Source organism: Gopherus evgoodei, chromosome 3 (assembly GCF_007399415.2).
Source record: "Gopherus evgoodei ecotype Sinaloan lineage chromosome 3, rGopEvg1_v1.p, whole genome shotgun sequence".
Lineage (NCBI taxonomy): Eukaryota > Metazoa > Chordata > Testudines > Testudinidae > Gopherus > Gopherus evgoodei.
This window is the reverse complement of record NC_044324.1, coordinates 77,246,613-77,268,756: the sequence shown is the minus strand read 5'-3', so window position 1 is coordinate 77,268,756 and position 22,144 is coordinate 77,246,613. Positions and strand designations below refer to the sequence as shown.

Genomic DNA, 22,144 nt, shown 5'->3' with positions numbered 1-22,144 from the left:
GCGCCGGATATATACCCCTGCCGACCCAATGGCCCTTCAGTTCCTTCTTACCGCCCATGTCGGTCGTTGGAACAATAAAGCGCGGCTTAGTTGATCTCCACTTCCCTAGCTACTCGTAGTTCTTTTACTAATTCTTGTGTATATAGTTATAATTTCTATAGTTGTAGTTAGTTTTATTCGTTCTATAATATAGTTACTGTTTATAGTTGAGAGGGGTTTGAAGATTAGCCCCTTCCCCGCACCCAGTACCGGGGCCCATGCCCGGTTCACTGGGCTTCAAACCGTGCTCAGCCTGCCACAAGCCAATGCCAATGGGAGATCCCATCTCTTGGATAAGTGCCAAATCTGTAAGGCCTTTAAGCCCAGGATGAAGAAAGAGCGGGACTTTCGTCTCAAACAGCTCCTGATGGAGGCAGCTCTTACTCCTCCACCCTCGGCACCAAGCACCGGACAGTCCGCATCAGGGAGAAGCACTTCTTCGGCGCCAGATCGCACCACTACTGCTAACGCCTCTCAGCACCGACCATCGCCGGCACAGATGTCTGCTCGGCACCATTCCCTCTCCCCACAGGTTAAGAAACATAAGACTTCTGCTGCTTCCGTGCCGCCTGCACCACAGTTGGCGCACCCGCCTAAGTCGGACCACCTGGCACCGACACCTGCTGCGGCACCGCCAGCTTCAGCACCATCGATTCCAGTCCCGCAAGGGCCATCGAGTCCAGTGCCTGAAAGCTCCTCGGCGCACGCCGTGGTTGAGCTCACTATTCCCTCCAGCCCGAAGACCTTTTCCATAGCGAGGGAGCTGATCACGCTGACGGAGTCTGCGCTGCATCAAACCCCGGCACCGCCGGTGCGGGTTATACAATCGATTGGCAAGCTGCCCTGCTGAGAGACCATCCTCTGTCGGCACCACCGAGAGGCACTGATCACGATTGCGGTCCCACCGGCGCTCTCGGTCCCGTCATCGATCCCAGTCCCGACGCCGCTCTCCATCTTGGTACTGGTCGCACTCGCGGCACTGTTCAGTGTCCCATTTGCCAGCCCGGTACTTTCGGCACCAATCCAGCTCCTGGCACCGTTCCCAGCACCATGTCTCTCGCAGCAGTTCCAGATGTCAAGCTTCGAGATCCCGGTCGACCTCCAAGCACCACTCCAGTCGTAGGTCCCGGTCTCGTTCCTGGTACCGGTATGGCGCCCAGTACTGCTCTCCGGTGCCACACGGAGAGAGATCGTTTAGAGATGGAGAGCCTTCCCAAGGCTTTTCAGCTCCTCCGTGGCCGTTTCGACACACATCTGTGTCATCTCACGTGGACAGTGCTTCCTATGCATGGGACCGTGACTCAGATGTGCCCAGCCAAGTCTTCCAGGAGACCCAGGCCCAAGAACAAGGATCTCATCCGTGGTCATTCTGGACACCTTGGGCATATCACCAAGCCCAAAGTGTGCCTCCAGTGCCATCACGCTCCGTACCATCAGAACACCGGGTGCCAGAGGTGACTGTCAGCCGCCCCCCTTCTGCGGGTACGGAGGAAACTCCCATTCAGTCAACAGACTCTCAGGTCCCACCTGAGCCTGACGTCGCCCAAGAACAGGAGCCCACGCAGGACCCTCTTGTCCCTGGCCTTTCCTCTTCCTCCTCTCCAGATGAAGCGGTGGCGGGGACATCCTCCTCGGGCCCTCCTCCAATTGACCTGCGGGCACATCAGGACCTCCTGAGACGCGTGGCCCTGAATATGAATCTTCAGGTGGAGGAGGTCCCAGAGATAGAGGACCCTGTGGTGGATATTTTGTCAGCTGACACCCCCACAAGAGTGGCCTTGCCATTCATTCGTACAATCCAGGCAAATGCCGATACCATCTGGCAGTCTCCAGCCTCTATTCCGCCCACGGCCAGGGGAGTTGAGCAAGAGTACATGGTGCCCTCTAAGGGGTTCGAGTACCTGTACGTGCACCCTGCTCCCTTCTCGTGCAGTCAATGAAAGGGAGCGCCATGGCCAGCAAGCTCCCGCTCCAAAAATCAAAGGAGGCTAGGCGCATGGACTTATTGGGCCGCAAAGTATACTCTGATGGGGGGCTCCAACTCAGGGTGGCAAACCAGCAAGCCCTGCTTAGCCGGTACAACTATAACACCTGGGTGGCGGTTGGAAAATTCACGGAGTTAGTTGCCCAAGACTCCTGCCAAGAGTTTGCTGCCCTTTTGGAGGAAGGGAAGGTGGCGGCGAGAACGTCTCTCCAGGCCTCACTGGACGCAGCCGACTCCGCAGCCAGGACTCTGGCTTCAGGAATCGCCATGAGGCAAATAGCATGGCTTCAGGTGTCAGGCCTTCCACCTGAATTACAACATACCATACAGGACTTGCCCTTCAATGGCCAAGGCCTATTTTCTGAAAAGACTGACCCTAGACTGCAAAGCCTAAAGGCCAATAGGGTGATCATGCGCTCGCTCGGGATGCACACACCACTGACTCAGCTCAGATCCTTCCGCCCCCAGCCTCACTGCTCTTACCCCCCACCTACGCCACGACAGGACTTCGGCAGAAGGCGCGGCTAAGGCAATCGCAAACGGCAGTCTGGACCCCAAAGGGGTCAGAATCAGGATCCCTCCAAACCACCCGTGGGACCCAAACCAAACTTCTGAAGGCACGCCCGAGGATGGCGTACCAGTTTTTTCCCAGGATCCTTTCCCTCCCTTTTACAATCGCCTCTCCCTTTTCCTCCCTGCGTGGACCCAACTAACTTCGGATCATTGGGTCCTATGCACAGTACAATTCGGATACCACCTCCAGTTTATTTCGCCCCCGCCCCTCACATCCCCCATCCTTGTCCCTCTTCAGGGACCCCTCTCATGAGCAATTCCTCTTGCAAGAGGTACGGACGCTCCTTGCCATGGGAGCTATAGAGGAGGTACTGAAGGATTCAAGGGGCAAGTGGTTCTATTCCCGCTATTTCCTAATCCCCAAGGCAAAGGGAGGTCTCAAACTTATCCTAGACCTGCGAGGACTCAACAAGTTCATGATAAAGTTGAAGTTCTGCATGGTATCCCTGGGAACCATCATCCCATCCTTGGATTTGGGAGACTGGTATGCAGCCCTCAATATGAAGGATGCGTATTTTCACATTGCCATTTACCCTCCGCACAGACGGTACCTCCGGTTTGTGGTCAACCATCAACATTTCGAATCTACGGTCCTTCCATTTGGCCTCTCTACAGCCCCAAGAGTATTCACAAAATGCATGGCTGTAGTCGCCACCTCCCTCCATCGTCGTCGGATACACGTCTTCCCGTATCTCAACAATTGGCTCATTCGAGGGGCCTCCGAGACCCAAGTCACCCGTCATGTGGGCATCGTCAAGGACCTATTCAAGCGACGAAGCCTGATGATCAACATAGAGAAATCCACTCCGGTTCCCACACAAAGAGACTTCACTGGGGCCGTTCTGGACTCCAATCTCGCCAGGGCCTGCTTACCACAGCCTTGGTTTCAGGCAATGGCATCAAGTATACAAGGCCTACAAAACTTCCCGACAACTTCAGCTCGCACTTGTCTCGGCCTTCTGGGTCACACGGCTGCCTGCACGTTCGTGACCAAACACTCCAGACTACGTCTCTGTACCCTTCAAACTTGGCTCTCCTCGGTATACCACCTGGGCAGAGACAGTATATAGACACAATCCTCACAACCCCCCCGCGCATCCTAGGCTCCCTGGACTGGTGGTTGACGCCCTCCCTGGTCTGTGCAGGGATGCCATTCCATCCGCCTCAGCCTTCAATGACCCTGACAACGGACGCGTCATCTCTCGGCTGGGGTGCCCGCCTCGAACATCTCCGCGCTCAAGTCCTTTGGTCAGCTCAGGGCCTGGCCTTGAACATCAATGTGCAGGAGCTGAGAGCAGCCCACCTTGCGTGCCAGGCGTTTCAAGGGCATTTACAAGGCCATTGTGTCTCAGAGTTCACAGACAACACAATGGCCATGTTTTACATAAACAAGCAGGGAGGAGCATGTTCCTCCCCCCTTTGTCAGGAAGCTATTCAGCTCTGGGACCTCTGCATAGCCCACTCGATAGACCTGGTAGCGTCTTTTCTCCCAGGGGTTCAGAACACTCTAGCGGATCAACTCAGCAGATCCTTCCTGTCTCACGAGTGGTCGATTCGTCCGGATGTTATCCATTCTGTGTTCCGGAAGTGGGGCTTTCCCCACATAGACCTCTTCACCTCCCACAAGAACAGGAAATGCCAGACGTTCTGCTCCTTCCAAGGTCTCTCCCACGGCTCGATCTCAGACGCATTTCTGATACCGTGGACGAGACAACTGATTTACGCCTTCCCACCATTCCTGCTGGTTCACAGGGTCCTGCTCAAGCTTCGCAGAGATAGAGCCCACCTGATCATGATTGCTCCAGCCTGGCCGAGGCAACACTGGTACACCATGTTGCTTGACTTGTTGATAGCTAAACCAATCCTTCTACCTCTTTGCCCGGACCTCATAACTCAGGACCACGGCAGACTTCACCACCCAGACCTGCAGTCACTTCACCTCACAGCATGGTTACTGCGTGGTTAAGCCAGTCCGAGTTACGTTGCTCTGCCTCGGTGCAACAAGTGCTCCTGGGTAGTAGGAAACCTTCCACTAGGTTATCATATTTGGCCAAGTGGAAGCGCTTGTCCTGCTGGTGCGACCAACATAGTGTTATTCCCATCAAGGTACCGGTCCCTATCATCTTGGACTACCTCTGCTCTCTCAAACAGCATGGCCTAGCGGTATCTTCATTGAAGGTGCACTTGGCAGCCATCTCTACCTTCCACCCAGGGGAGAGCGGCTGCTTGGTGTTCTCTCACCCCATAGTTTCGAGGTTCATCAAGGGCTTGGAGCGATTATACCCACACGTACGCCACCCCGCCCCAACTTCGAACCTCAACCTAGTTCTAGCCAAACTTATGATTGCTCCCTTCCAGCCGCTAGCAACCTGCTCACTGCTGTGCCTGTCCTGGAAGACAACCTTCCTTGTAGCCATTACATCGGCAAAACGAGTTTCAGAGCTTCGGTCTCTCACGGTGGACCCCTCGTATACAGTGTTTCATAAGGACAAGGTACAGTTGTGACCACATCCGGCCTTCCTCCCTAAAGTGGTATTGGCCTTTCATATCAACCAGGATATCTTCCTTCCGGTCTTCTTCCCAATGCCATACTCATCACGCTGGGAGCAGCAACTGCACTCCCTAGACCTCCGTAGGGTGCTCGCATTTTATATCGAGCGAACAAAGCCCTTCCGTAAAACACCTCAACTCTTCGTTGCGGTCGCAGACCGAATGAAGGGCCTACCTGTTTCCTCCCAGAGGATTTCATCTTGGGTGACATTGTGCATCCGCACCTGCTATGACTTGGCTCATGTTCTGATGAGTCACCTTAACGCTCATTCTACCAGGACTCAGGCTTCATCTGCCGCTTTCCTGGCTCATGTACCCATCCAGGAGATATGTCGCACAGCTACCTGGTCCTTGGTCCACACCTTTGCATCACATTACGCATTGGTTCAACAGTCCAGAGATGATGCGGCATTTGGATCAGCAGTTCTACGTCCTGTGACATCTCACTCCAACCCCACGACCTAGGTAAGGCTTGGGAGTCACTTAATTGGAATCGATATGAGCAAGCACTCGAAGAAAAGACAGTTACTCACCTTTGCAACTGTTGTTCTTCGAGATGTGTTCCTCATATCCATTCCAAACCCGCCCTCCTTCCCCTCTGTTGGAGTAGCCGGCAAGAAGGAACTGAAGGGCTATTGGGTCAGCAGGGGTATATATCCGGCGCCATGGCGGCGCCACTCTAGGGGGCGACCAAGCCTACCCATCGAGTGTTGCTAAGGTAAAAATCTTCCAACGAACATCCATGTGGCGCGCGCACACCTAATTGGAATGGATATGAGCAACATATCTTGAAGAACAATAGTTACAAAGGTAAGTAACCGTCTTTTTTGGTTTGGTTCTGTCCAAGTAGAAAGCTAGTGCTCTAATGTCTAGGATGTGCACTGAGGCTTTGAACACGTTCTCGTGTGGTTTAGGAAAGAAAGTTGGAAGCTGTATAGGTTGATTAATGTGGAAGGACTTTGGGGAGAAATTTAGGATGGGTGCGTAATGTGACTTTATCTTTAAACAAAGTGGTGGATCTGCCATGAGCTCCCTGATCTCTCCCACACATCTAGCTGATGTGATCACTATTAGGAATGCCACTTTCATGGATAGGTGCAGCTGGGAGCAGTTTGCTAAGGGTTCGAACAGTTTCTGAGTGAGGGCTGGTAAGACCAAGTTTAAGTCCCAGGTTGTGTGGGTGGTCTCATATCCAGATAGATGGTTCGGATGCCTCTGAGGAATCGCTTGGTGATTGAGTGAGCAAAGACTGTAGTGTCATTGGTGAAAGGTGTTTTGGTGAAAGGTGGTGATAGCCGCAAGGTGTACCTTTAGTGAGCTGACGGAGAGAGCTGATTGTTTTAATTCCAGGACAGTCTAATATCAATGGAAGAGGTGCAGATGTTACATTGATTTGTCTGGCAGTGCACCATGCTGTAAATCTCTTCTACTTATCTAGGTGGGTGCTACATGCAGTATGTTTTTTATCGTGGAGAAGCACCCTCTGGACCTGTTCAGAGCACCTTAGTTCATTTTTAGAAAACCATAGAGGAGCCATGTCTTCAAATGTAGCATCTTTATGTTCAGATGTCACATTTGGCCCTCTTGTTGCGTTGACAGGTCTGTCCAGAGAGGGCGTGTGATGGCGGCACCTGCCAACATCCATGTTATATACGGATATCACACTTGTCTTGGCCTTGTGGGGGCTATTAGCATGACTCTGGCTTTGTTGGTCCTTATTGTCTGTATTACTCTGGGTAGTAATGGTATTGGTGGAACGCATAGAGAAGGTCTGTGTTACACCTGGTCAGGAACGCATCCCACATCGATCGCTTTCCCAGACCTGCTCTAGAGTAGAATTTCAGACATTTGGTGTTGCAGGCAGTCATGAATAAATCTATTTGTGGGTGGCCCCATATTCGGAATATGCATTCCAGTATCACGTTGTTTAATTCCCATTCGTGGTCGTGGGGAAAACGTCTGCTGAGTTCGTCTACCGTGGTGTTCTGGCATTCAGGCTGGTAAGACGCCGAGATATGAATATTGTGTTGGATACACCAATTCCAGAGTCTCATAGCCTTGGTACATAGCGAGTGTGGTTGGGCTCTCCCTTGCCTGTTTATGTAAAACATACAAACGATGTTATCGGTCATTACTCTTATGTTTTGGTTTCTTATGAACGGTAAGAAGTGGACGCAAGCATTGCAGATGGCACAAAGGTCTAGCAGGTTTATGTGCAGCCTTGTCACAAGTGTGGACCATAATCCCTGAACTGTGCAATGTTGTATGTGTGCTCCCCACTCAATGAAGGAGCCATCTGTTGTGATCATGTGTGATGGTGGATCTTGTGTAAATGGGATTCCCAAGCACAGGTTGTGTGGTTGAGTCCACCAGATTAGTGAGTCCTTGACCTCGGGGGGCATTGTTAATCGTATGTTTACCCTGTGCTTGTTTGGTCTGTGGATGGTTGCTAGCCATCCTTGCAGGCAAAGCATGCATTTTTGACCACAAATGTGCATGCTGCCATGTGGCCCAATAGTTGTAGGCATGTGTGAGCTGTGACCTGTTCCACACTGTGAATATGAGTGTCTTTATGGTGTTGAATCTGTCTCGTGGAAGTGAAGCCTTCGTAGCCACCGAGTCAAAGTAAGTGCTGATGAATTTTAACTGTTGAGCTGGTTCTATTGTGATTTCTTTCTGTTTATTTGTAGACAGATTCTGGAAGCAATCGATCATATTTTGGGTAAAGCAAATGGCATCTGATTGAGTGTGAGACAGTCATCCAGGTAAAGAAATATTATTCCTTGTTTTCTCAGATGCACCGTTACTGCCACGAGGATCTTTGCGAAAATGCGAGGCGCTGTTGACAGCCGAAAAGTAAAACCTTATATTGATAGTCATCTGTGTCCAAAGTAAATCTCAGAAAATGCCTGTGGGCAGGGTGCATCATAACATGAAAATAAGCATCCTGCAGGTCGAGGGCTGAAAACCAGTCTCCCTGCTCCAACACTGGTATTATTGTGGTTAAGGTGACCATCTTGAACTGCTGCTTTCTCACAAACTTGTTGAGTCACCTGAGATCGAGGATAGGTCGCCATACCCATTTTTCTTTTGTGTTAAAAAAAAAAAAATAGTGGGAGCGAAATCCATTCCTCCATGTTGTGCAGGAACAGTCTCCACAGCCCCTAATTGAAGGAGATGATCTACCTCTTGGCATAGCAAATGTTCATGAGAGGGGCCCTGAAAAGGGATGGGGAGGGGAGGTGGATGCGAGAGTACTGAGAGGAAAGGAATGGTATAAGCCCATTTGGATGACTTCTAAGGCCCATTTGTTCATGGAGATGGCAGCCCATTTCAGGCAGAATGAGACCAAACTGTCTCCAAATAGATGGATCGATGGTGTAAGTGCTGGAATGTGGGAGAGGTCTTCCAGACCCTTGACCAAGCCTTCAAATTTGTTTATTAGAGGCAGTAGGTTGAGATGCTGCTGGTGGCAGAGAGAGTCGTCATTGTGGTCTCTGTCTGTCGTTGGTGTTGGTGTTCGTAAGGCCCCTGGTGTTGTTGTGCATATGTTGGGTATCTATTCCTCTGGTATGGTTTATACTTGTATTGTCTCCTTCTTGTAGCATGTGTATGAATGCCAAGGGTCCGGAAAATGGCCCATGAGTCCTTCATTGTGTGCAGTACTCAGTGGTTTTGGCTGCAAACAATTTTTCTCCATTGAAGGGGAGATCTTTGACCGTATTTTGTATCTCCCGTGGGAATGCTGAGGAGTTAAACCACCAGCATGACCACAGCTGTAGCAATGGACCTGGCGGCTATGTCAGCAGCATCTAGTGAGGCCTGTAGAGCTGTGCATGCTGTCATCTGTCCTTCAGAGACCAGAGATTTAAATTTTTGCCTCTTTTCCTCTGGGATCTCGTTAATAAAGTCCATAAATTTCCCATAGTTCCTGTAGTCGTATTTGGCAAGTAGTGCTGTGTAATTTGCCACTCTGAGTTGAAGCGTAGATGAAGAGTATACTTTGCGGCCGAATAGGTCCAACCTCTTATTCTCTTTATTGAAGGGAATGGATCGAAAGTGCTGTTGTTTGCCCCTTTGGCTGACCAATTCCAGTACCAGCAAGTTGGGTGCTGGGTGTATGAATAGAAATTCCAATCCCTTCGAGGGAACACAATATTTTCAGTCCATTCTTTTGCAGGTAGGAAGTATGATGGCTGGAGTTTGCCACACAGTCTTGGTGGGTTCCATGACAGCATTGCCAATCAGTCAGGCTATCTTGGAGAAGGAAGATGTCTGTAAAATATCCGTTAGCTCATGTTGAGTTTCCGGCACTTCCTCCAGAGCAATTTTGAGCTCATTGGCCACTCTTTTGAGTAAGTCTTGGATGTGGGTAAAGTCATCAGCTGTAGTTGGAGGCATAATAGCCTCATCCAGTGAGGAGGATGAATTGTTCTTGGTTGGCGAGGTGTCAGGAGCAGTGTCCTCTTCCTGCTCTGCCATGGGTTCATCCCCTGTCTCGGTCACTACAGTCTCTGAAGGTGGAGGTGGGGATCTGGCATCTTCCCTATGTGGGCTGTGGCACCTGCTGTAGTATCTTTTGTAAGATCCCCAGGGATTCCAATATGGCCATTGACCAGGATAGGGCATGGGTGCTGCCATCCATGGGTGGTCGTACCATGGTGGCATATCATGAGCATACAAGGGTCGTGGTCACAGGATCCAGGAACCACAGGTGTCCTGATTGGGGACGAATGGTGAGGGGAGAATACCCCTTCAACCACCTCATTTTCATTGCTCGAGAACTGTGACGCTATCAAAGATAAATGTTGGTGTGGTACCGCTGACCCCAGTGAGACATTGGTGTCTAGGAGAGGGGACTCTGGAGTTGAGCAGACAAACAAATTCTTCTGGTGCCGAGAGCCTCGGTGCTAGAGGGCAAGGTGCCGATTACACTGGGGGTACAGTGTGCTGAGCCAGTGCAGTTTGTCTCAGCACCATTGCGCTAGCAGCATTGGGCTGTGGCCCGAAGATAGGAGTGGTTGCCGGTGTTGTCTCCTTTGGAGCTGCCAACGATGCCATGGTGGAGGCAGGCAGCTTAGAGCCCTTAGCTCAACTCCAGAGCGCTGGGATCCACCAGTTACAGATGGTGCTGGAGGTGCCTGAAATATACCCGGTGGTGCAGCCAACACCAATGAGAGCGATTTGGTTGGCAACCATTGTGTGTTTGTCTGCTCTCTACGGGGTGAAGAGGATGGCCAGGTTTTTTTTGCAGGTTTTTTGGCGCTGAGGACACCGATGACTTATGATAGGAAGAGGGCTCCTACCCTGGGTCGGAGGTTGGTCTTAAGGACTTCTCCGTCAAGATAAGTTTAAGTCTCAGGTCTCTATCCCTTCATGCCCTAGCCTTCAGTTTGTTACAGTGGGCACATTTCTCAGGAAGAGGAGGTTACTCACCTTGTGCAGTAACTGACATTCTTCGAGATGAGTGTCCCTGTGGGTGCTCCACTCTAGATGTTGGTGCGCCCCTGCGCCTTTGATCGGAGATTTTTTGCAGCAGTACTCGTAGCGGTCACGCATGCTTAGAACCTGTCACTCACTCTGAGCATGTCACTAGTGAGCATGCGCGGCCAGTACCCTCAGTTCCTTCTCTACAACAGAGGCTACTCCAACTCCGAAGTAGAGGGGAAGAGGGTGGGTAGTGGAGCACCCCCAGGGACACTCATCTCGAAGAACGTCAGTTACTGCACAAGGTGAGTAACCTCCTCTTCTTCGAGAGAGATGTCCCTGTGGGTGCTCCACTCTAGGTGACTTCAAAGCAGTGCATCTCAAGGAGGTAGGGACTTCGGATCTGGCAGGAATGCCATAGACAATACTGCCCTGCCTAATCTAGTGTCAGAGAGAGGGCCTTGAGTAAGGGCATAGTGAGTAACGAATGTATGATGGGAGGACCAGGTGGCCGCCCTACAAATGCCAGACAAGGGTACTTTGTGTAGGAAGGCTACCGAGGTAGATACAGATCTAGTGGAGTGTGTCCTGATCAATGCTGGAAGTGTAACGTTCTTTATCTGATAACAGAGGTGTATGCAATCAGAGATCCATTTCGAAAGCCTCTGGGTAGAGATAGCCAAGCCCTTGGAACGGTCCGTGATGGAGATAAAGAATCTAGGAGAGTTTCTGAGGGGTTTAGTTCTGTCCAGATAAAAGGATGAGGCCCTACGCACCTCAAGCGTGTGCATTTTGGCCTCGAAGGAGTTTGCATTTGGTTTCGGGAAGAAAGTTGGTAGGTGTATTGGTTCACTGAGGTGAAATGAAGTATGAACTTTTGGAAGGAATTTCGGGTGTAAACGTAGAGTAACTTTGTCCTTGAAGAAGAGCGTATATGGCGGATCTGCCATAAGGGCTGCTATCTCGCCCGCCTGTCTGGCAGAGGTAATGGCCACCAAAAAGGCTATTTTCGTCAAGAGGTGCAAAAGGGAGCAGGTGGCTATGGGCTCAAAGGGTTGATAAGTTAACCAGGACAATACTAGGTGAAGATCCCATGGAGGGATAGGTGGCTTAATGTCCGGATATAGGGTTTGGAGTCCCTTCAGGAAACGTTTGGTGATGGGATGACCGAAAACCGAGGTATTGTCAACTGTGCTATGAAAGGTTGTGATGGCAGCTAAGTGGACTCTAATAGAGCTGAATGACAGGCCGGATTGCTGAATGTCCAATAGATAATTGAGTATACAGGGAAGAGGTACAGAGGTAGGAGACAGTTGTTTGGTTAAGCACCATTCTGTGAATCTTTTCCATTTCCGGAGGTAGGTGGTACGGGTGGATCGCGTTCTGCTGTGTAGAAGTACCCTCTGTACTTGGTCGGAACAGTCTAGTTCTCGTTGGGAGAACCATGCAGGTACCAAGCTTTGAGGTGAAGCATGGAGAGATTGGGGTGGAGAAGCCAGCCGTGCAGCTGTGATAAGAGGTTGGGGATGAGAGGTAGGGGGACCGGTGGTTGAATTGACATTCTGGTGAGGAATGGGAACCACGGTTGTCTCGGCCATGAGGGTGCGATCAAGATTATCCTGGCACGATCCGTTCATATCTTCGTGAATACCCTGTTGAGCAATGGTATTGGGGGAAAAGCATAAATGAGGGGCCAGTGCCAGGAGATCATGACTGCATCCCCTAGGGAGTGTTTACCCAGTCCCACCCTGGAACAGAAGTTGAGGCATTTCGTGTTTTCCAAGGTTGCGAAGAGATCTATGGTTAAGTAGCCCCAAGTGCGAAATATGTTGAGAATGACTCTGTTGTCTATCTCCCATTCGTGTTCCGAAGGAAAACGTCTGCTTAGCTTGTCGGCAGTGGTGTTCAGCACACCAGGGATGTAGGCAGCTGATATCTGGATGTGGTTCGCAAGACACCAGTTCCAGAGTTTCATGGCCTCTGAACAAAGAGAGTGGGAACGAACCCCCCCTTGTCTGTTGACGTAGAACATGCAGGCAACGTTGTCTGTCATTATGCGTACATGCTGATTCTTGATTAGTGGAAGGAAGCAACGACAAGCATTCCGGATAGCTAGAAGTTCTAGAACGTTTATGTGTAAGGAGGTTTCGGAGTGAGACCATAGCCCGTGGGCTGTTCGGTGAGAGATATGGGCTCCCCAGCCGGTGAGGGATGCATCGGTCGTCATCATCACAGTTGGTGGAGTCTGGAGGAAGGGGACTCCAGAACAGAGGTTGTCGGGGACTGTCCACCATGTGAAAGAGTCCTTGACGCGGTAAGGTATGGTTAACTGCTTGTTTATTGAGTGCACGTTCGGTTTGTAAACTGTGGCCAGCCAAGCTTGGAAGCACCTCATGTGGAGAAGTGCATTCTGGACCACAAAAGCGCACGAGGACATGTGCCTCAGTAGTTGGAGGCAGTTTCGGGCGGCTACTCGAGGGCTGTTGTGAAGCCTTGTACCCAGCAGTTTTATGGTATTGAATCGGTCGGGTGGGAGGGATGCCCGTCCGGTTCCGGAGTCGAGGGCCACTCCAATAAAGTCCAGGCGTTGGTTAGGACTTAATGTGGATTTGTTTTAGTTTATTTGCAGGCCCAGAGATTGAAAGCACTCGATGGTGATCTTTGTGAATTGGAGGGCCTTCGCGTATGTGGAGGCCTTGAGGAGGCAATCGTCTAGGTAAGGAAATATTATAACCCCTTGTTTCCTGAGGTAGGCCGTGACTACCACCAGGAGCTTGGAGAAAACTCGAGGGGCAGCAGAAAGGCCAAATGGTAGAACTCTGTATTGGTAATGCATCGAGCCAAGGGTAAAACGAAGAAAACGTCCGTGGGCTGGGTGGATAGTGACGTGAAAATAAGCATCTTGTAGGTCGAGGGCTGAAAACCAGTCGCCCTGCTCCAGAGCTGGAATTATGGTGGTGAGAGTAACCATCTTGAACTTTTGCTTCTTGACAAATTTGTTGAGCCTCCTGAGGTCGAGGATCAGTCGCCATCCTCCAGTTTTCTTCTGTGTTAGGAAATAAGGGGAGTAGAATCCTTTCCCCTTGTGGCATTCGGGCACGAGTTCAATAGCACCCAGGTGAAGGAGATGTTGTACTTCTTGCTGGAGGTGTGGTTCGTGAAAGGTGTCCCTGAAGAGGGACGGGGAGTGTGAGTGGGTAGGAGGTAAAGAGAGTAAAGGGATGGAATACCCCGTTGTGATGACCTCTAGAACCCACTTGTCGGTGGTAATATTCTGCCATTGGTGTAAAAATGGCTGTAGACGGTGTCCAAAGATAGTTGTGGGGAGTGCATACGCTGGAGTTGGGGCGATGTTTACGAGACCCTCGACCAAAGGTTCAAATTTGCTTATTATTTTGAGGAAGTTGGGGCATCCCAGAGGAATTGGGGCAACGCTGCTGGTATCTGGGCCTCTGGCGTTGGTGGTGTTGTTGTTGATCCTGAGATCTCGGGAAATGCTGAGTATATGAGGGGTAGCGTGAGCGGTGGTAAGGTTGATATCTGTACTGTTGCCTTCTGTTTGTAGGGGGTTGGATACCTAAGGACCGAAGAGTTGCCCTTGAGTCCTTCATGGAGTGAAGCACCTCATTAGTGGTGGAAGCAAAGAGTTTGTCACCATCAAAAGGGAGATCCTCTATGGTGCTCTGAACCTCGCGAGGAAAGAGAGAAGATGAAAGCCATGATCCTCGGCGCATGACCACCGCCGTAGCAGTGGATCTTGCCGCAGTATTGGCTGAACCCAGAGCTGCTTGGAGAGCCGTGCGGGATATGATTTGGCCCTCGGAGACTAAAGTTGTAAACTGTTGTTTCTTGTTGTCTGGGATGTGTTCAATAAAGTCCATGAACTTGTAGTTTCTATGGTCGTACTTTGCTAGAATTGCGGTATAGTTGGCAATTCAAAATTGTAACGTTGAAGAGGCATACACCTTACGACCCAGCAGATCTAGGCGTTTGCCTTCTTTGTTGGCCGGGGTATGGCGGAAATACTGTTTGTTTCTCTGGTTGGCTGCGTCCACTACCAATGAGTTTGGCGCAGGATATGAGAAAAGGAATTTAGAGCCCTTCAAGGGAATGAAGTATTTACAGTCTGCTTGTTTGCAGGTAGGCTGGCTTGTGGCTGGAGTCTGCCAGATGGATTTAGCAGGTTCCAAAAGGGCCGGATTAATTGGTAATGCCAGTCTGGATGACGAAGATGGTTGCAGGATGCCCGTTAGCTCATGTTGTTGGTCAGGTTCTTCCTCCAGATTGATTCTAAGCTCACTGGCAACCCTTCTGAAGAGATCTTGGAATCTTGAAAAATCGTCTTATGGTGGGGGAGGGGAAGGAAGTAATGCCTCCTCACGTATTGGACCAGTCAATACGTCAGGTAATACTGGATCAGGAGGTGGAATTAATTGATCCTGAGTATGGGAGGGTGCCACCAAGTGAGTCATAGGATTCGGACGTTCGCGTCTAGTCTGAGTAGAGTAGCGTACGTGCTGCCGAGGGAAAGATGGCCACGGAGTCCAATACTGCCATGGTGATGGAAAAGGCATAGGTGGTGCCATCCAGGGGTTAACACACCAGGAGGCGGGATCTTGAGGGTGGTTTGGGACAATTTTCCTGTGTCCGCAGGTGACAGGACTCTGAGGGTAGAATTGCCATTGTCCTGGAACATCACCCTGTAGTTCAGACTCCTCCTCACTGGAGGAAGGCTGCTCAGACCCTGAATCATTTGTCAGGGAGAAGGCATCTCCAAGAAAAGGTGATTGCAGTGTAGGAGACACTAGGAGGTCACTTGAGTGGGTAAACTGCAGCGTCGGGGCAGCCAGAGGCGAAGGCTGATATAAATCCTGTGAGGGAATCCGGGCTAACACCGGAGTTCTTAATCTTGACTCCGTGTCAGGTAGCGATAGTAATGGCGGTGCCACAGGTGGTGCCATGCTATTAATAGCAGGCTGCAGTGCCTCAGCAGGTGCCTGAGTTGTCGGTGCCACATTCATCACGGTACCAATAGGCGCCATAATCGAGGCAGGCAACTGAAAGCCTGTCGCCTCGGCACCAGAGCCTCGCACTGCCGCCGAAAGCACAGGCGGGTTTAGCGCGGTACCGGAGGAGCCCGGTTCGTCAAACGTACTCAGGCAGGGAAACACCGGTAAGGAGACCGTGGATCGGACAGGGGAGGGTTTGTCAGTAAAGTTTTGTGTAGCTTTTGGGTGCTCCCGTTAAGCTGTTTTCTTCAGCTTCTTTAAAGGATTAGAGCGGAGCCTGAGATTGGAAGCAGAGTCCGCGCCGGGGTCTGAGGCAGACTGCAGGGATTTTTGAAGCAAGATAAGTTTTAGCTTCAACTGTCTATCCTTCCTCGCTCTGGAACTTAACTTAGCGCAGTGAGTGCATTTTTGGGGAGTATGAGTCTCCCCCAAGCATTTTGTACACCGGGGGTGACCATCCGAGAGAGGGATAGCGTCCTTACAGGAAGAGCAGTGCTTGAAGCCTGTGGAGCCAGGCATATTTGAAGCAGCTGAGAGAACAAGAAAAAAAAAATTATTTTTTTTTAAAAATAGAATGAAGAAAGGTAGGTAACACTAACTAACAGGAAAAAAACTGTCTAACTATAATATTTTGAGATGGGAAACGAAATCTGAAGGAGTCTGCTGAGCTCCGTCTCAAGCCGGGGGCGGTAGAGAAGGAACTGAGGGTACCGCCCGCGCATGCTCACTAGTGATATACTCAGAGTGAGTGACAGGTTCTAAGCATGCGTGGCCGCTATGAGTACTGCTCAAAAAATCTCCGAACAAAGGCGCAGGGACGCACCGACACCTAGAGTGGAGCACCCACAGGGACATCTCTCGAAGAAGAATGTGAGCTTCCCACAGTCAATGGACACATTGAGTGTGTCCATCTGACACAGGCATCGCCTCTCCGCATGTTGTGCATCTTTTAAATCCTGGTGAACCATGCATCTTCCTAATCTAATAGTAACTGTACTAAGGGATGGAAAAATAAAACTTTTTTTTTAAATAAGAGACTAACGAATAACTGAAAAGTAACTTGTCTAAACTATCCTAACTCACTAATTTATCTAAACTTATCTATTTGAAATGAAGGTTTTCAACAGGATTGCTGAGCTTCGTCACAGGCCAGGGACAGTTGAGAAGGAACTGAGGAGTCCGGGTCACGTGTGAGCTAGTTGAAGCACCAACGTCACACAAGCCAGGCATCGCATGTGTGAGACCCATGCGGACACTGCTGCAAAACTCTCAGAACAAAGGCACAGGGATGCACCATCACCTAGAGTGGAGCATCCACAGGGACATCTCTCGAAGAAAAAAGCAGTGGTCCCCAAACTCTCTCTCTCTTGTGCTCCCCCTTACCCTTGTCTATCTCCCAATCCACTCGCAGGTCACGGTTGGGAGCCAGGGCTGGGAACAGGGCCATGGTGAGGGCCGGGGCCAAGGCTGGGACAGGAGTGGTTCTGGGGCCGCAGCCAACTGGGAGCTAGGGCCAATGCTGGGGCTGCTGCTGGAGGCAGGTCAAGGGATATAGTCAGGGGCTGGGTGCATAGCTGCAGCCGGGAGCTGGGTGTGGAGCCGTGGCTGGGAGCCAGGGACGGAGCAGAGTTGGGGGCAGAACGGGGCTGAGTGGCCACCATGCTCCTCCCCCAAACATTCCTCTGCATCACCCTACAAGGGAGCACTCCACAGTTTGGGGACCACTGAATTTGAACAAGACAATCAAACTAACATTTTACATTGTGAAACAGCATGGTTGCAAAAAGGAAATGGATACACAATTGTGATGCACCTGGAATACATTATTACAAATATTCCACAGCCACCATACAGTGAGTGAAATAGGTAGGTGGAGAAGCTCAAGGCAGCCTGCTGTTTCTGCTGAAGTGTCCAGAGAAGGTATTCAAGTGATAAGGCTTACCTGTATTTTTGTAACCTGAGCAGGCTTCCACTGAACAAGTGTGACTCCACCACACAACATAAAGACTGAGAACCACTGCAATTTACTGAGGGAACGGTTTAACATTAAGACCGTACATAAGGCTGTACATGGGATCTTCAACTGATATGTCACCTAAAAAAGGGAAAACAGAAAATAGCATATGGTTACGTGAACTCCATCAAAATTCTGAAAATAGCTCTTTTTTGTTGGTGTTTAAATTTGTCAGTAAGTCTGTGATGCTAAAATACGAAATGGCAATATATGTTGAACCTGATGACTTCCACCTCTGCTCAGTTATGTTATTCATTTAGCGGTAAACTTGGTTGCTGACTTTCAGAAAACTGTTTGCTTAGGAGCATCCCACATGAGGCCCTAACTGTATTCATTGTAAAGTTTATGGGCTGCTTATTAAAAAGGAATAGTATATGGCCATATGTTCTAATTGCCTGTATAAGTTGGGGCATTGCCAGCAGATTGAGGGACGTGATCATTCCCCTCTATTTGGCATTGGTGAGGCCTCATCTGGAGTACTGTGTCCAGTTTGGGCCCACACTACAAGGAGGATGTGGTAAAATTGGGAAGAGTCCAGCGAAGGGCACCAAAAAAGATTAGGGGGCTGGAGAACATGACTTATGAGAAGAGGCTGAGGGAACTGGGATTGTTTAGTCTGCAGAAGAGAAGAATGAAGGGGGATTTGATAGTTGCTTTCACCTACCTGAAAGGGGGTTCTAAAGAGAATGGATCTAGACTGTTCTCAGTGGTACCAGATGACAGAACAAAGAGTGATGGTCTCAAATTGCAGTGGGGGAGGTTTAGATTAGATATTAGGAAAATCTTTTTCACTAGGAAGGTGGTGAAGCACTGGAATGGGTTATCTCGGGAGGTGGTGGAATCTTCTTCCTTAGATATTGTTAAGGTCAGATTTGACAAAGCCCTTGCTGGGATGATTTAGTTGGAGATTGGTCCTGCTTTGAGCAGGAGGTTAGACTAGATGACCTCCTGAGGTCCCTTCCAGCCCTGATATTCTATGATTCTATGAAAACCACAACTGATAGAATACTGAACTCCACTATACACTGGCATCAGCATATAGTATTTCATACTCAGAGATATTAATTCCCTGCCTCATTCTGGGCTAAATTTCATTTGCAATTACAACTATGTGAATCTGGAACGACTCAATGGCAGTTAATGGGTTTACTTTTTATTTACACTGGTGTAACAGCATAACTTGGCTTTTAGTGCTCAGACTGGATAATGTACTGTGAGTGAGGCAGAGGTGCATCCATGCAATAGTGAGAATAAAAATATTTACAACGAATTTGATTTTTATAAAAGTATTTTAGTTATTTACAACAGTGATTTTAAAAAATTTGGGTTAACAGCTTGCAATTGTACTGCATGCTATCTCACTCTTCACCTCTGTTTTAATAAGTTATTTAAACATAAATACTGCACCCCTTCATTCACTTCACATGATCCAATTTGGGCACTTAGAGAGGCTAGGATCCTGTAGAAACAACAATATGTTTTTGTGTAATTAGAGTATTTTAACATATGAACAAAGAGGTAAGCTTAAAATTGGCTTTTCCTGACTTTCAAGCACTTTACTTTGCAACCTTTGCATTTTCTTACTGTATTTTCATATAGAATATTAGTGATGTGCATATTTGTCTTAAGGATCAGAGCTATCATTGATTACGAAGTGCATATGGTGAATTTTTACATATCAATATTGTGATTAACACATGGTAAGGATAGCAGAATATTTTATATGAGTACCGTATCTCATTATTTCAAAATATTTTAAATTTTTAAGTTTTTGGATGGGGGGGTTATTTCTGTTCTTATGTAATTTGCATAAGGATTATATTAGTAAATGGAGTTACTTTAACAATAAGACGAATTTGTCTGGGGAATTTACATACAACGAAGGTATAATCTCAATTCCTTCCACTATTAAATCTAAAATACATGGTTTCAAAATTTGATAGTAACAAACATAATTAGGGTTATACTTTTCAACTTAAACTACATATGAATTATTCCCTTCTATAAAGGTTATTATAAACATCCTCATCATCACAGTATTTAAGCACTTTCCAGCAATGTGCTAAGTGACATAACACTGAACAAAACTTGATTCTAACTGAACACAAAAACATAGAAGATGGCAAGACTGTTTTAGGGACTTACCAAAATTCATGCCTTATTCATATGCACTGTGAATTACAGATTGTATTACTTGATGTGATGAGCTCCAGGTTTCACTTATTACTTGCATTTAGCAACTGTGTGGTAATCAGCTTTTTAAAGTGTGGCTACACACAATGCCACATGATGCCAATAATAAATCACTGTTTACAAGAGATGGGATTTCCCCCCCATTACTAATGCAACCACCAATTTTCACACAAATGCGTAAATCTCTGTTCAATAAACCGACAAAGATTCCTGCCATTGCATTTTCTTACGTCACATACGAGGCCCCTCATCTTCTTATTTAAATACCTCCTAAAAACTTGTCTTTTCTTCAAGACACTCAATCATAAGAGAAAAAATAGATTTCCTGGTGAAAGAGAAATACAGTATCTCCTGCCTTTGGGCCTCCCAGTGCATTTTGTCTTTCAGCATCTGTCCTGCTGTGCGTCTTTTAGTGAGCACTTTTCAGTGCTTGAATAATAATTAAAAAATTCTAAAGTGTTAAAAGACATTAAAGCAAACAAAACTAAACCTAAAAATGAGTAAAAAAAAGGGATTCTGTGTTTTGGTTACTAACGATAATAATGCCAGTTACCTGGTAGACTGCTGCATCCAAATTGCTAAGAGCCAAGAAAGCCATGTTGTTTTGGACCGCATACACCACAGATGGAACACTTAATTTTAGCAATTCCTTAGGACTGCCTAGTACATTTTCTCTTAAAGACGTCATCAACCTACCCAGGCTTCCAGTTTCTCTGCAAAATAAAAGGTTTTAGCACAACTATATTTGATGACTCATTTACAGCAAGATGCCTGAACAGAGTTCTTTGGAAGGTCTTTAAAAACTTGCTTTTAATAAACAGTTGGGATCTTCGATTAATTAAAAAAATTACACTGAAAATCAATTTGGTTCCCTGCAAGTACAAACCATTAAGGGCCAGGAGCATATTTTGAAATGATAAAGGTCAGGGGTATTAACACATGAATTCTCAACAACAGGTTGGCCCTACAGAAAGTTTCAATAACATTAGTTGCTCTACCCATTGTTTCGAGTGCGAAGTATATACACAGAAAGACAAAGAATTGCTCCTTATTGCTACTAATATTGGACTCATCTCAAATTTCTTTTGTGATTTTCCAAATCCCCTGAAGCCTCTGGGTGAGATTCTAGGTTGTGCCTTTAAGAAGTTCAGCACAGAACTCTCAGCCCAGGGGAAGGGGGGACTACTAAGGCTTTAATCTACCCTTGCACTCCTCTGATTCTGAGTTGTCCCACTTCTGGTGTAACTTACAAAGTGAATTGAGATAAATGAAATTAAGGCCACTTTAATTCTGAATAAAAGTGTCCACATGGGGTTTAGTGCTGTTTAATCTACTTTAAATTTACATTTAAATTAATTCAGATTAACCTTCCTAGACAAGCCCTTAACCAGACCTGGAGAGCACCCTTTCCCTCCTGTACCTGTATTCTGCCTCTCCAAAGACTACTATGGGCAAGCAGTGTTCTAGGCAGAGCTGTGGTGCCAGAGGCACAGGAATGGATGCTGCAGCTCAGCGCCAAGCATGAAGTTTATACTGTGATACAAAACATTACATGAGCATCTAATGTAATAGGAGTTTCTTGGTATTATTCCTCAAACAGCACATCACATTGCCTGGCACTGTATGATCCAGACCAGGAAGAAGATTTCTGTTTCAAAAGAATTATCTACATTAACTATACTCTGTTTACAGTAAAGTTTAACTGTTAGATTAAGGGGAGTGGGGCATGGCAGCAGAGGCCTGGGTGGTTAAACAACAGAGTTTTCGTGTAGTTCTGACATTTGGCATGGAATTTTAGTAATGAAAAATAAATGATGCCCCTTTAAACACCACTCCTACTCTCGTTTTGGAGAACATGAGCAATTGTTTTGATTATTCACACTCAATATTTGATTATAATTTTAATATTACAGCTTCAGATATGCAGCCCTTCCGTAAGATGTCTTATTTGAGTTGGGCAGGAGAAAATAAAAAAACAAAAATATTCTTGAATTAGACGTAATTTAAAGTTAAATTAGACACTGTGGGCACACCTAGATAAATTTATACCCACAAACTGTGTAAAAATTAAAAGTTAATAAAGAAAATTCATCCTCACTCACTTCACTGGCACCAGGAGTACAAAGATCTCACAACAGATCTTAATCACACATACTGCAAAACCAAGGCACATATGAGAAAGTAAATAAAGTGCTTTGGCTCTAATTCAACATCCTTGATGCTTCTGTATATTTAACTTAGAAACATATTCACTGTTTTTCATGGGACTGGATATGTGAGAGATATAAATGATAATCAAGCTTGCAACATGTATGTATTTACTTCTTCAAAATATGTAATCCTAAATAAAAACTA

The 22,144-nt window shown here is 47.8% G+C and overlaps 1 protein-coding gene across 1 annotated transcript in view; it reads right to left on the bottom strand.

The window, feature by feature from the left end:
* SLC35A1 (solute carrier family 35 member A1) overlaps window positions 1-22,144 on the bottom strand; it is a 39,484-nt gene that overhangs the window by 10,516 nt on the left and 6,824 nt on the right. The window contains exons 3-4 of the mRNA XM_030555896.1: window positions 20,343-20,502; window positions 17,525-17,677 (exon numbers count right to left, since the gene is read on the bottom strand). Coding sequence (XP_030411756.1) covers window positions 17,525-17,677; window positions 20,343-20,502 — 313 coding nt within the window. The remainder of the gene's footprint in view (window positions 1-17,524; window positions 17,678-20,342; window positions 20,503-22,144) is intronic.